Source organism: Ixodes scapularis, unplaced genomic scaffold (genome assembly GCF_016920785.2).
Source record: "Ixodes scapularis isolate PalLabHiFi unplaced genomic scaffold, ASM1692078v2 PGA_scaffold9__187_contigs__length_104089568, whole genome shotgun sequence".
NCBI classification, from domain to species: domain Eukaryota; kingdom Metazoa; phylum Arthropoda; class Arachnida; order Ixodida; family Ixodidae; genus Ixodes; species Ixodes scapularis.
Genome location: NW_024609884.1, coordinates 10,262,165 through 10,275,275, shown reverse-complemented (window position 1 = coordinate 10,275,275; position 13,111 = coordinate 10,262,165). Strand labels below are relative to the sequence as shown.

Below are 13,111 nucleotides of genomic sequence, written 5' to 3'. Positions count from 1 at the left end.
GTAGCGGGGCCCCAGCCATTGTATATTAACAATGTGAAATCAATTTTGGCGCAATGTTCGCGCAAGGTTTTCACATTTGGGCTAAATGTAGCAGGATGTGGCAGGGTAAGCACTTTGGCACAGCAATCGTATCACTGCATATATGACTACAACTATTTTTTTTACTACTTTAGTTTTTCTACCCACTACAACCTCGGTTTTCAGCAGGGAAGATAATCCTCTTAGTGCTCCCCTCTCCTCAGCTGCGAGGGGAGCCAAGTGGGGCAAGGTAAAAAGCGGAGAGGATATGGGAAAGGAGACGGCAGACAAAAGTGGAAAGCGCGACATGCAGGTCGGCCTTTAAGGAAACCACATCATTAGCAAATCAGCTACTTGAATTATCCTTACACATCACCCCTGCTATATGCTACAGCAAGAACAATCCAGATCTGCTCAAAGCATGCAATAAATTTTGCTTCTGCTTGTGCTGGCACTTAACAAAGTTATTTATATGTACCAATAATATTGCTGTGCAACACTGAAATTTATGAAAACGCAATAATCTTTACTCACTTCCCACCACCACGGTCGAGGCAACGACATGTCCTGGGAAAAAAAAGGAATTTGGTTTTGAGCACAATTACAAGAACTAATCTTCCAATCAATGCTGAATTTGAGCGGAGGAAACCCCCAGGCCTATGAGACCCTACGAAAACATGTGAGAACAATAAATAACATAGACTTTGCACTCACCAACATCATACTGCATACTATACTCTATCTCACCAGTTAAGCACGGCGCTGCCGAAGGTACAGGGCTGTCCGTAACCCAAATAGTTGGAGAGGAGGGGAAGGAGGAATTCCCCTCTTTTTGGGACTCCCCCAACTCATTGCTTTGCACCCCTTCAGGGATTAGCCAGTCACTCAATATTCATACGAAAATGGCTTTCCTCACTCTCCCACCCGTGGCTTTGACTGCACTGAGCACAACTAGTGAGGTAGAATATAAGCTAGTAGCACATCCAGTTCATGCAGTTGAATGCCATGCACAGGTGAAAATACTGGCAGGAATGCAGATTGGGATCTTGCTACCCAAGAGCTTCATACCTTGCACATGTATTACGGTAAACATTTATGGGTAAAAGTCGTACGGTTTAAAACAAAACTAATTAGTCTCACTCATGAACTTAGTACAGAAATATAAAAACACACTTCTTGCCAGCCACAACCTGGATCCCCTCAAAAAAACGCACACACACACACACACACACTTTGTTTTATATTTAAAAGAACATTTAAATCACCGAGTGTCTAGCCGTTTTAGATTGAAGAAACTGAAATGAAGGCTGGTGGCAGAGAACTGGATTAATCTTCTCTACACTGGTGCATTTCTTGCCTTGCGTTTAACCTCCCACAAGCTACACTACGCAATTATTTATTGTCAAGAGGGACAGAGGGGAATGAGTTCACATCTCACTTTGATTCTCAGAAAGGCATGTACGGGGGATAAGTGGGAAACAAACGGAGATGCACACTCAAATGACCGATCCTAGAATTCTAGGAGCAACATAAAATCAAAGCAAAGGTAGAAGAATCTGTGTGAGTTAGCAGTCGTGCCAGCCTTGCCACAGGGCAGTAGTGAGGGAAAGCCAGCCTGCAAAACGCTCGCACAGCCAGCCCAGCATGTAGTTGGGATTAGAGTCATTGAATAAGCTGCACTTACAGAGTACCGCATTCCTTTTCTTTGGCATTTTGCCGACAATACAGTCGCTCTATTCAACAATATTCTGGTTCGCTGCGGCATCACTGGACAGCAGCAGTCACGTGAGTCGCTATCATCATCATCGCGTTTTTCCAACGCTACCATCTTGGGTCCAGCTATCCTCTCTGCCTGCTGCTGCGGAAAATGTGCGTGCTCAGCACGCGCATTTTCCGTGTTACGTCGAGATACGAACAACACGACTTTGATTCGCTGCCAGAGCTGCGGCCGCCGCAGCTGGCACAGGCGACGGCTACAGCTCGGCTTGGCTCAGCTACAGTCACTCCTCCCTCTGCGCGCGGACCCAAGATGGCAGCGCCTGACGCGCTTCAGACGCGTAGTTTGAGAGTTTCGGTATTGTGAAAGCGTAGCTTTATTTAGAGACTCTAGTTGGGATTGCCTAAGAGCAAACATGTTAGTCAAGCGAAGTGATTGCATAAACAGCCTGAAAAATAATTAGAAGTGATATTCTGAAATGAAAAATGCATTTACTTTTAAAATTTAGAAAGCACTCCCAATGTTCACAGCAAAACAGCTCTTTCCTGTGGAACTTGGGAAACAAGGAAACAATGGGTTTGAGTTTGTGTACACAGTGATACAGATTACTTGTAGCACAGAGCAATATTGATGGTAATAACAAAGATGCAGGCGACCTGGTGAACTTTCAACATCTAGTCTCGGGTGTCCAAGATGTTGTAATATTGAGGTTTCAAGGCTATGAAAGTAGGCTGTTCTTGAATACACAAAGGGAGAGAGGTTGCCCCAGATTGTACTACTCTGCTCTCTTTTAAAAGCATGTCCACAGGCTCTACCTCTCCCCTCCCAACTCTATCTGATCTATGCCAAGGAGAAGAAACTACCGATAACAGCATGAAGTAAGTGGGAAAGCGCAGAGCCACCTGCTTTGCTAGCTCGTTTTGAGTGGGTTCGGGTAGTTCAAGCACACAAATGGTTTATGTCCCCCTTGGCAGGGGCTGCCACTTACATTGGAAAAGATTTCGAATTCATCGAAGAACCAGACAAACTCTTCGACGAACTCGCTCATAGGCCATGAAACTGGACCGGTGAACAGACCAGTGGGTGTGGCTGACCTGAGCTTTGGTTCTGCCTTTCCTTCTGGTTTTTTCTGGCAGGTCACGAAACCTGATGTAAGGAAAGAGAAATCATGATCAGAATCGGAGGTATGTCCTTTCTGATCAAGGACTGCTGGCTGAATTGTTAACATTACACAAAGCTAAAGCAGTGCGTCCAGTCCCGTATGCTTTGTGAATGTGTTCTGAAGCCATAAACAAAGACTTCCAGTTGGGAGTCCCAGACCACCCCCCAGAAGGAACCAGTGGGGTGTTTACATTGAAACCACAGGAACTGGCAAGGAGGGGTGCTTAGACAGAAGAGGAGGGTGGTAGTCTGCTCAACTGTCTGCTGTCCCAGGGACCATCCCCACAACCACAGCCCAGAAGGTGGAAGAAGTTTGCATCAAAAACCTTTAATGCATTTTTTGTACTGATGCTAAACTATTGAAAAATTGACTATCGATAGTTTTTCAAAACCATCGATAATGTCAAAAACTATCGCTAGTACCGTATGTACACAAATGTAGGTCGACCCTTTTCTTAATTTTTGAAAATCTGAAGCGGGGGGTCGACTTATAATCGAACCAAAGCATTCCACCGTGGGCAAAAACGAAACAATCGCGATATTATAAACACCTCGGCTTGTTACGAGTTCAGCCGGCTGTACCTCTAGCATTGCACTATTCTTTGCGCGAACGAGTATTATTGATAGCGATTCACAAATTAACCCGAATACACGGCGGTGAACAGCGCACGGCGCGCCTGACTCCTGACGGGTGGCGGCACTTCTTGTAAGAGCCACTCCGGAGCTACTCGCGACCACAATAAATAAGCTCGCGACTTCGCAGTTTTTCGCGCAATCACAGTCGCACATCGTTTGATCAAGTGTCGAGATCATGCTGGGGCGCTAACTACTTTTATTTTGTATTGACACGCGTGATCCGGGCAGTTCAGGTTTTCGGTGCTAGTTTATGGCCATTCTTCACTCAGAATCAACCAACAAGTGCGCTGGTGGACGCAAGTTCGACCCGTCGGAGCGGGTGATGCTCCAGTGGAGTCTGCAATGGCAAGGGACCTTAAAATGTGCCGAAAAACAGCTTTCAGGCCAAAGTCTAGATAGGTGGGGATGCCTCCTGGAGTTAGAGGTCAGGCTTGCAACGTACGGCGCAAAAGTGTGCAATCGGTCCCTACCCGTGACGTCCAACGCGATCGCCGACCAAGCGCGGAAGATGCGGTTGATCCTGCCATTTACAAAGTGCGAGATTTCGTTGGACGACTCCGACGACGTGCTTCGAGAATGTGGCAGTGATTACGACGGGACTGACATCACCAGTGCGGACGAGTCGTAGTCTAAGTCGCGGACGGAGTGAGAACGACAGTGAGAAGCTTCAGTTGTCCTGCCTGCAGCGTAAACTTCCTAGTTTCGATAACGCCTGGGCATCTCATGCACCTCGCGCGATGCGCAGCCAAAGCACGCCAGAAGGCATCGATCGCGTGTTCGCAGTAAAATGCGCATCGAAAGATTTTTCTTTCGAGTCGACTTACAATCGTGTAAATACGGTACTATCGATAGTTGGCTTTTGGTTGACTATTGATACTATTGAAAGTTAACTTCAAAAACACTATCGAGTGTTACGAAAATGAAAGCAAAGCCCAAAAAAGGAAATGATTGCGGACATGTACGGGGAGACAATGCGGTTTTCTGGGGGGAAAAAATGAAATCGAAAGGAAACCAAACATGAAGTTGCATTCGCATACAATGACATTAGAGATAAAACAGAAATGATGTTTTTCTACTTTTCCTGTGCACATATTTTGTATATCGCTGGGGTTAAGATAGCAGGCTTCGAACTTCAGTATGCCCGCATTTGTAACACTAAAATGTATAAGTTTTTGTTTTGTTGTTTGTCTTGGAGTTAAGGAAAACAGTCTCTGAAGACATTTAGCATCAGAGTCCTTCAAATGTTCGTCTCATGGTTGTGTTTCTTATTATTATTCAATTGCTGCATAATACCTTTCATAGTCTTGACTACTGACGGTTGAAAAAAAAAGCACCCTGCTGGGCATCATATTTTTTTTTTTTTTTCTGGTAATGTGATGATGATTATTTATAGTGAATTCCCAAAAATCGGGATTTAGCTGTTGACAAAGGCAGTTAGTCTTGTTTGCCATGAAATGTTGTCACTTTTTGTTTGGTTCTATCTCAGCAGATTTTAATGATGGTAACTGGTAAATTATTAATCCGCTGTTATAAAATACAATTTCAAAATACAGGAGACATCACATGATGTCTAAATATTTTTGAGTCAATAAATGTAACAGATTTTTATATGGACGCTGCAACTTTAACATTAACACATAAAAAAAAGCTTATACCAAGCCAACATGGTTAGGTACTCACTGATGCTTTAATTTTTTTCATTCTTCAAATACAATAAGTTTGGGACCATAATGTTAACTGGATCAAAAATAGAAGATAAAAAAGAAAATGCCCTGTAATCCAAGTAACAATATTGTTGACACATTATTTCAGTGAAAAGAGCTTCTGAACTTGAAAAGCAATATTGTTCCCTTCCTCTCTCGCAACCTGTTTGGTAGGAGAAAAAAAAAAGCCACACTTATCTTTTCATTTGGGTAAAGTCATGTACACATACTTTCGCATTCAATCACCATCACTAGCATCATATTCAAGCAGAGCTTCCAATTTATGTGATGCATAGTTTACTTATCAGGGGCGAGAAAGGAATTTTTATTTTCCTGATTGAACTCTGCCTAGAAAGCAAAGTGCGAACTCTAAAAGCAGAACTGTGCCTATAAAAGGAATGCAAACTTTAAAGCCTGGTTCAGGCAGTTGCGTTTGACAGAGTTGCGGCTACGAGAAACCAGGACATCCCTGCTGCTTATATTGCGTGCCAAGATAATTCCTTGAATTGGATTCCACGCTTCATACGAAGCACAGATGGGCCGGTGACCCGCTTTCGGTTCTCGACGCAACGCAGTCAAACGCACTCAAACGCAAGCATTTGAACCAGCTTTTAAAGGGGCCCTGCAAGCACTTTTTTACTGGTCTTTAATTTGCACTGCACCCAAGCGCACCGAACGTAGTAACTTAATGAAACTTTTCTTTTCTTGAATTTCGCTTTATTTTAAAAGTTATAGGCAAATTAAAATTACAAAAACAAGCAAAAAATAACCTCCTTCATGACGTCCTTGGTTGCTTGAGTGGCCGTGAACTAGAGGAGGGGTAGTGAACTCAGCGAGCGTTCACAGCTGCCGCACTCCATGTCAACGGCGCGAGAGGGTGCCACTAAAGCATGTTCTGGATAGGCTGTATACAGCGGGTAGCCAGAGCGGCTCTCATTGCATTTGCTGCACGATTAGACACTAATTCGGCATGACACTTCATTGGCCACGAACGACAGCAAACACGGGGTAAAGATTAGTTCAGAATGGGGGGCCACTTCACGCTGCCATACCGCGGAACGGCCAAACCGCAAGACAAAGCTGCTCGCCGAAGGCCTTCGGAATGCTCGGAGTTGGTCGGATCCTCCAGTCCGTAAACGACCGCAGCGCCGCTGCGTACATCCGGGACCTTTCAGTGTCGGCGCCTGATTCCACTACTCCTTTCTAGTATGCGCCGCCTTTTCTACCGCTTGATGGCGGGCATGTCGACGGGTCATTTCTTGTTTCCATACTTTATAAACTGCATTTGTTTCTTTTCTGATCTAAAATACTAAACAAAAACTACTTTTATAAATAATTGAAACGGTTCGCGCCACTTATACTTTGTATTTCGACTAAAAAGAGCTTTTCGCGGCTCTGACCAGTAGTAAGCCCAGGACCAAAGACGTCACATATCGCGCGCTTTCGGGACCGCGGGTCTCCCCCGTCGGTGGAGGAGGTTTCCGCGTCGACTGGTTAAAGTATGATGCACTGATATTTAGTTACTCTCTCCATGCCCGCTGCCTTGCTCGAACCGCAAGAGACGCGGAAACCGCAAGACAGACAGACACTTAAGTATGACTGCAGGGCCCCTTTAAAGCAATAATCTAAAAGGCAAAAAAAAAAAACTTCGACTACCTATCAAGAAAAATATTGAGATTTTACTACCAATATCTTTTATCCAGTTTCAATAGTATACCATCAATATTTTTTTCAATAGTATACAATCGATAGTTTTTCTATATTATACAGTCTGTAGTTTTTCAATAGTATACAATTAACAGTTTTTCGATGGTTTACTTTCAATACATCCTAAGGAGGAGTCTACTATTTTCTGATTGTTTTCCACTTGGTTTTTAGGATGTTCCTCAATAATTATGTGGAAGTCGATAGTTTCATGATCACGGACTATATATACTATCGATAGTTGACGATTGTGAAACTATCGATAGTCAACTCTTATAAAACTATGAATAGTACTATTGTGAGTATACTATGGATTGTCGACTACCGATAGTATACCATCTACCATCGATAGTCGACTAAAGTGGCCGACCGATTATTCGGACTTCGCAGGGACCGAAACAATGCCCGAATAATAGAGCAGTCCGAAAAATCAGCAGATTGAAAAACTTGCCTTTATTACTTCCAAGTGGGCTTAAAACAGCCGTAAGTAGTGCCTCGCTTGAGGTTACGCCTGCGTGCCTTTGTTTTAGGTTGCGCCTCTGTTTGTGTTCCGCAACTTTCTGTTAGCTTGAAAATCGCTGCTTTTTTTTTTAGCGTTATGGTCCAGGACTTTCTGCGCTTCTTAACAACACATCGCGGCAGCAGAAGAACAGACATGGAGCCATGACGTCCAAGCCAGCGTTGTCTGAACGAGATGACAGGCGCAATTCCACGAGCGCAAAATGGCGACGCGAAAGTGGGGTGGAGGCAAAAGATGATAATAATGATTATGCTGATGGCGTGCAGCTAAATGGAAAAAAAAGGCTAGCATATCGTCGCCTCGCGGTAGGACTCTGGAGTACTCAAGTAGCGCTGCCAAACCAAGTCAATCCATTTGCAGCCAACATAGAATTCAAAATAGCCGCTTCTCGGTGGTGTTACCCACTGATCGCTCACGACGATTTTGTCCGAATAATCAAACTTTCGGACTTCAAGCTGTCCGAAACACTAGTTGTGAATATGCACTATTTTAATGGGGTAAGTCGTTACTCCTTTAGGTCCGAAATATTGAACAAGTCCGAAAAAACAATCGGCGACTGTATCATAAAACTATTGTAGTCGAGTATCGTGAAACTATCGATACCCGATAGTTTTACAATAGTCGGCTATTGATAATACTATCAACAGATTTAGCTTTCACTATCCATAGTGAAAGCGAAATCTATGCAACACTAATTCTTTGTCATTCCTTTATTCGCTACTTTAAAAACAGTGTCTTCAGTGTCTCCTGGGATGAAGTTAACAGAATGTGCTAGTGCATACGAGCTCAGAGCATAGTGAAAGCTTGCACTGTAGAAGTGATCACGCCTGTCTCGAACTTGATGAGCGTTGCAACCGCAAGCAGTCGCGTATCACTACTACATAATGCAGTCTAAGTACCCCAGGTAAGCAGCTGTACTGCACTGGCTCAATTGACCATTTAAAGTGGAGACACCAAATGCCACTTCAGTCCAGACCACCACCGTTAAAACCTCCATACAACAAAACTGCAGCCAACTTTACTTTCACACATGTGTCCCGGCAGCCAGATATCCCAGAAATGAAACAAGGGAGTGGTGCCTTTTGGATATATTTGGTAGCTGAAACTTAGTTACTGGACAGAACAGTTAAGGCTCCAGTCCTGTGGCAGTCTTGAATTAACAGTAATATTTATTTATGTAATCATAGATACAGCCTCTAACACAGACATGCAAACAGAGTGGCAAGAAACAGAATGAGAGCAATGATAAGGAGAGTCTATCCATTCAGCTCTAAACAATAAATGAGGTCACTCACTTTTAAAACCCCTGATCCGGTACAGCCTGAAGGCCAGGGATTTCATAGGAAGCCTCTGCACGAACCGATGCCTGCTGAATGCGGCTCGGATTCTTTGCTTCGCCTTGACCATGCGGTCTGGATCGCCCTCATCCCACTTGTTCTTCATCAAGGCCCAGTCCTGAAACACAGAACGGAGTGGTCGTTAGTTCCAAGTGGTTTGTCCTTGGGGCCCACATACTGTGATCGGGTAGGAATCAAGAATCCCCCAAATAAACACTACCGCATACCAGCCAAGCGCATCAAATCGCTCCTTGGACAGACCAGGAAAGACAGTAGCCATGGCGAGTAATGCGACGTCAACACGACCTGTGCCTCAGTGGCGGACTATTCGCGCGTCACAGAACGACAGTGGCTGTTGGTAATGAGATGTGGGTGGAGCTCCTGGTACTTTCTTAACTTGTACCTGACTATAGAAATGCAGTTAACTTTACCCATAGATTTCAAAATTGGACCAAGATATTCAGAAGGTTTGAAAAATTTTCAACTCAACTTACTACATTGGAGAAATTCTATGACTTTCAAACATTTAAACTTTTGAACATTTAAACTTAACTAATTTACCAGTGTATCTTCACAAAAATACTGGCAACCATGCTCATCAAGGATACATGATCCACAAACCAACCAAGAATCAAGTATTATCACCATCCTAGAATAAGACCATTGAGATCAGTGTAAGGAGACACAAGCCCTAAGAGGCAAGCCAAGCCACCAGCGAGATGACTTTGCTTTCAGCCTTTAGTAAGATAGCTCAGCTTCATACGGTTGTATTTATACGGTTGTAAGCCATATCATATTTCCTTGCATAATGAACACACCAACTACAATGGTCGTCACAATGATTCATTTTTAGGCCTGTTCACACACTTGCAACCTAGTAGGACCGGCTGAGACGAGACCGAGTTTTTAAGCCTCTTGCAATGGCTTAGGTAAGACCTGCACCGCAGCAGCGCATGTGATCCTACACCTTCGCAAGAGGCCTAAAAAAAATATTGTTGTACTCGGTTGCAAGTGTGTGAATGAGCCCTTTGTCTCCATGCATAATGAATGTGCTCCCAATTTTGGCTTTGCAATTGTCGAACTCTGCTCACTCCATTGAATCATTTGTGCACCCACACATTCTCTCCCATTGCCTTAAATGCTTTTAATTAAACACATTTTTTTTTGTTATTTCAAGGAATGGGTGCAGTCCCCGTAATCATTCATACAAGTCTCTTGGGGAAAAAATGCAGGAAATTTACAATTTAACCTCAGTCTGGGTGATTTCAAGGTTTTTTGGGTATGCTCCAGAAGTCCTATAATTCTGGGACCATGAATAAACCTTGCAATTATGCCGACCACGGCCTCACAGAGTGTTTTCCCTTCAGCAAAGAAAACACCGAAAACGTCCAACAAAGGTTTGCAATTTGTAGAGCATAGTCACTGTAACACATCTCCGTCAGTAGAGACGCGCCACAGTAACTCGAAAAACTACCCCGTGCAACAAACATTACCCAAATTTGCAGAAATTTTTCAGGAAAAAGAAAAGTGTTCGTTTTGCAAGCAAATATGGTAGTAAGATATACAGTGATGGAAGCGGCATATAACCTCTTGTAGCAGGCCCAGTAACAGGCAAACTATTGGTTTGTAGCAGCCACTGAAGCATTTACAGCAGATGCCAAAATCTGTTAGCATATCACTTGACAATAAAAAGAGTGATTGAATCACTAAATCAGTTCATCCTAGATAATGATTCAGGGTTCCTCTTTGATACTGGAGCATATTACTTATTTTCTTTTTTGTAATAAGAATAGACAGGGTTCAAAAAGAACATGGAACCTTCTTTGTAGAAATAAGGCTCTGGTCAAAGTAGGTGCCATCTACATTTTTACAATTGGTACACATGTAAAAAAAAAAAAGCATCATAGCTCAACACTTCAGTTAGGAGGAAACCTCTCTAACCTCCCACTTTTTGCACCCGGTAGTTTATTGAGCCTGTAAATATAATTTCTGTAAAATGCCAGAAGAAAAGCCAGCATATCCGCCAACAAGTCTACCAATTAAAAAATGTGTCCCTCTAGTTTTATGGACATACATTATAGACCGCTCGTCAGAAATATAACACAAAAACAATCGATTACCCACAAATATAAATACCTACATTTGTGCTTTAGAAGTGATGCTTCTCTTTAGCGGTGTTGAAACCAGAATGAAGTCAAAAGTTTGCTGTTCTTCGACAGCTGCACGTTAACAACCTTGACTACCGTATTTAATCAAAAATAAACACGCACTTTGTTTCTTTTGAGCACAGCTTTTTTTTAAATAAGTGATGAACCCACAATAAAGACCAAAGAAGGTGGACCTGTAATAGTACAAAGCCCACACATAGAAAGCTTTTCATAGAAAAAAAAATTAGAAAAATAATTAAAAAATACTTATTTTCTTAAAAAGACATTGAATTTTGTACTTGTAGTTTTTCTTCTGATTAAAGTGTTTTCTTTTATATAAACTATACTTAAATTAACACCATTATAACTTTTAAATAGGCTTAGATGCAAGCTTTCATATTATATGCTTATGTTTTAAATAATTATACATCGAGAGGTAGCTCGATTCAAACTTGGCATAATTAATATTCTCAGAAGTGCAAGATTCAAGAATTTTTATTTAATAGAATAAGATAAAAAGAAACAGTTGTGTGGTGTCCAAGAACCAGATGGCGCCACATCCCCCTGTCCGGCATGCGTGAGAAGAGCCCCAAAGGCGAGGGGGTGACGGAAGAGGAGAATGCATGGCGGCGCGTCGGAGATCAGACGCGCGAGGCTTACTACGCAAAATGAAGTTTCAAGTTTTGGTTCGTTACCTGGTCGTCTCCCTCGGCAACACACAAACGACACTACAAGTTGTAGCGAACTTTAACCCTTCTTCCTATACAAAGTATTAGAGCAGCAAAAAAAGCGATCATTGCTGTGAAGGAGATAACCTAAACATTGCGAGACTCCAAAATGTGTCACTAGTGAAAACTGCAAAAATCACACGACCTACCTTCTGCCCTTTCGAAATCCAAAACTCAGGACAAAAAAAAAAAAAATGTCCACAGATAGTTTTAATTTGGAGTTTTGTTCTAGTCACACATTTTCCACCAAAATATACTCTTTCCAGAATTTTTGAGGACCAATATTTTTTTTTCTTGCACAATTTAAGATGAAAGCATCCATATATGGAAGCCAAATCTGAAATGTGGCTACTCTCCAAGGTATTCCACACATTCTTGGCATGTTGGGAAAAAGTATGTTGGTAACAAAAATACGAACACAAAAAGAAGCTATCAAACTCGTGGCAATTTCACCCAAAAATTGAGGAACGACTTGGTCAAGGGACATATGGCAAGAGGATACAAATTTTCAGGACAACTTGGGACTAGTGGCATAGTCGACCCCCAAATTGCGACCCCCAAATCGCTAATTCCCAAATGTCACATCCCTCAAAACAAGCTATTTCATTTCAAGATATCATTTTGATTTCACTAATGCTGGGATGCGGAGGAGGGTCTGAGACCATCCGTTAAAATCAGTGGGGAGTCTGAGACCCCCTGAGACCCCCAGACTTTAAGCCCTGCTAACGAGCAAAAGGGGAAGGAGAGGAGGGAAGGGGGGGGGGGGGGGGGGGGGGGGGGGCTCTAGGTGCTACAAAAGGCTCTGGGTGCCGGATGGCCTAGATACACCACTCCGTGAGACATCAGGAAGCGGAATGAGGATGCAGTAAACTTCTGCCCATTCCACACAGTATTTAGGGCCTCAAGACCTGGACACTGTGTGGGCAACAGAAGCAGACAACCTTTTAGCTGCGAGCCCTGCTCACCTTGAACATGCGTCCCATTTCTGTGCTCCATGCCTTGCTTCCCTGGTGAACCCAGCAGATTTTAAATGTACCAGTATTTCGGTTGACCCATTGGAGACTGCTTCCGTAGATCTTTTGGTCCAGTCGGGGGACCAGAAAGTCCCGAACGAGCAGGAAGTTGTTGAGTGGCATATTTAGGGTGAGGCCAACTGCAATCATTAGAGAATAGGACAAAATGCTTCCTCCACTAAACATTCAAATGTCCGTCATCTCCACGTAAAATGTCAAAACTCCACAGTACTTTGGTAATAAAAAGAGTTTATTTTTCTCCAGATTTTTTTTTTTTTTCTGGATTTGTGTTTTTCTGTGTCTGTTTTCTGTGTTACATATGTTACATAGAATTGAATAAACAAATGTTTCGAAAATCTAGCAAATTAGTGGCCGATTTTCTCAAAAAACCCAGTTTTTTATTTGCATAGTAGTTTTATTGGCAGCA

At 42.9% G+C, this 13,111-nt stretch overlaps 1 protein-coding gene across 1 annotated transcript; it reads right to left on the bottom strand.

Moving 5' to 3' along the window:
• Positions 1-486: 486 nt before the first annotated feature.
• Positions 487-12,807, bottom strand: LOC8038241. Its single transcript, XM_029988953.2, has 4 exons — positions 12,637-12,807; positions 8,755-8,914; positions 2,724-2,881; positions 487-585 (listed from the first exon to the last, which is right to left on the bottom strand). Exons 1-4 carry the CDS (start codon positions 12,805-12,807, stop codon positions 487-489), a joined length of 588 nt encoding a protein of 195 aa, XP_029844813.2.
• Between the last annotated feature and the right edge of the window lie 304 nt (positions 12,808-13,111).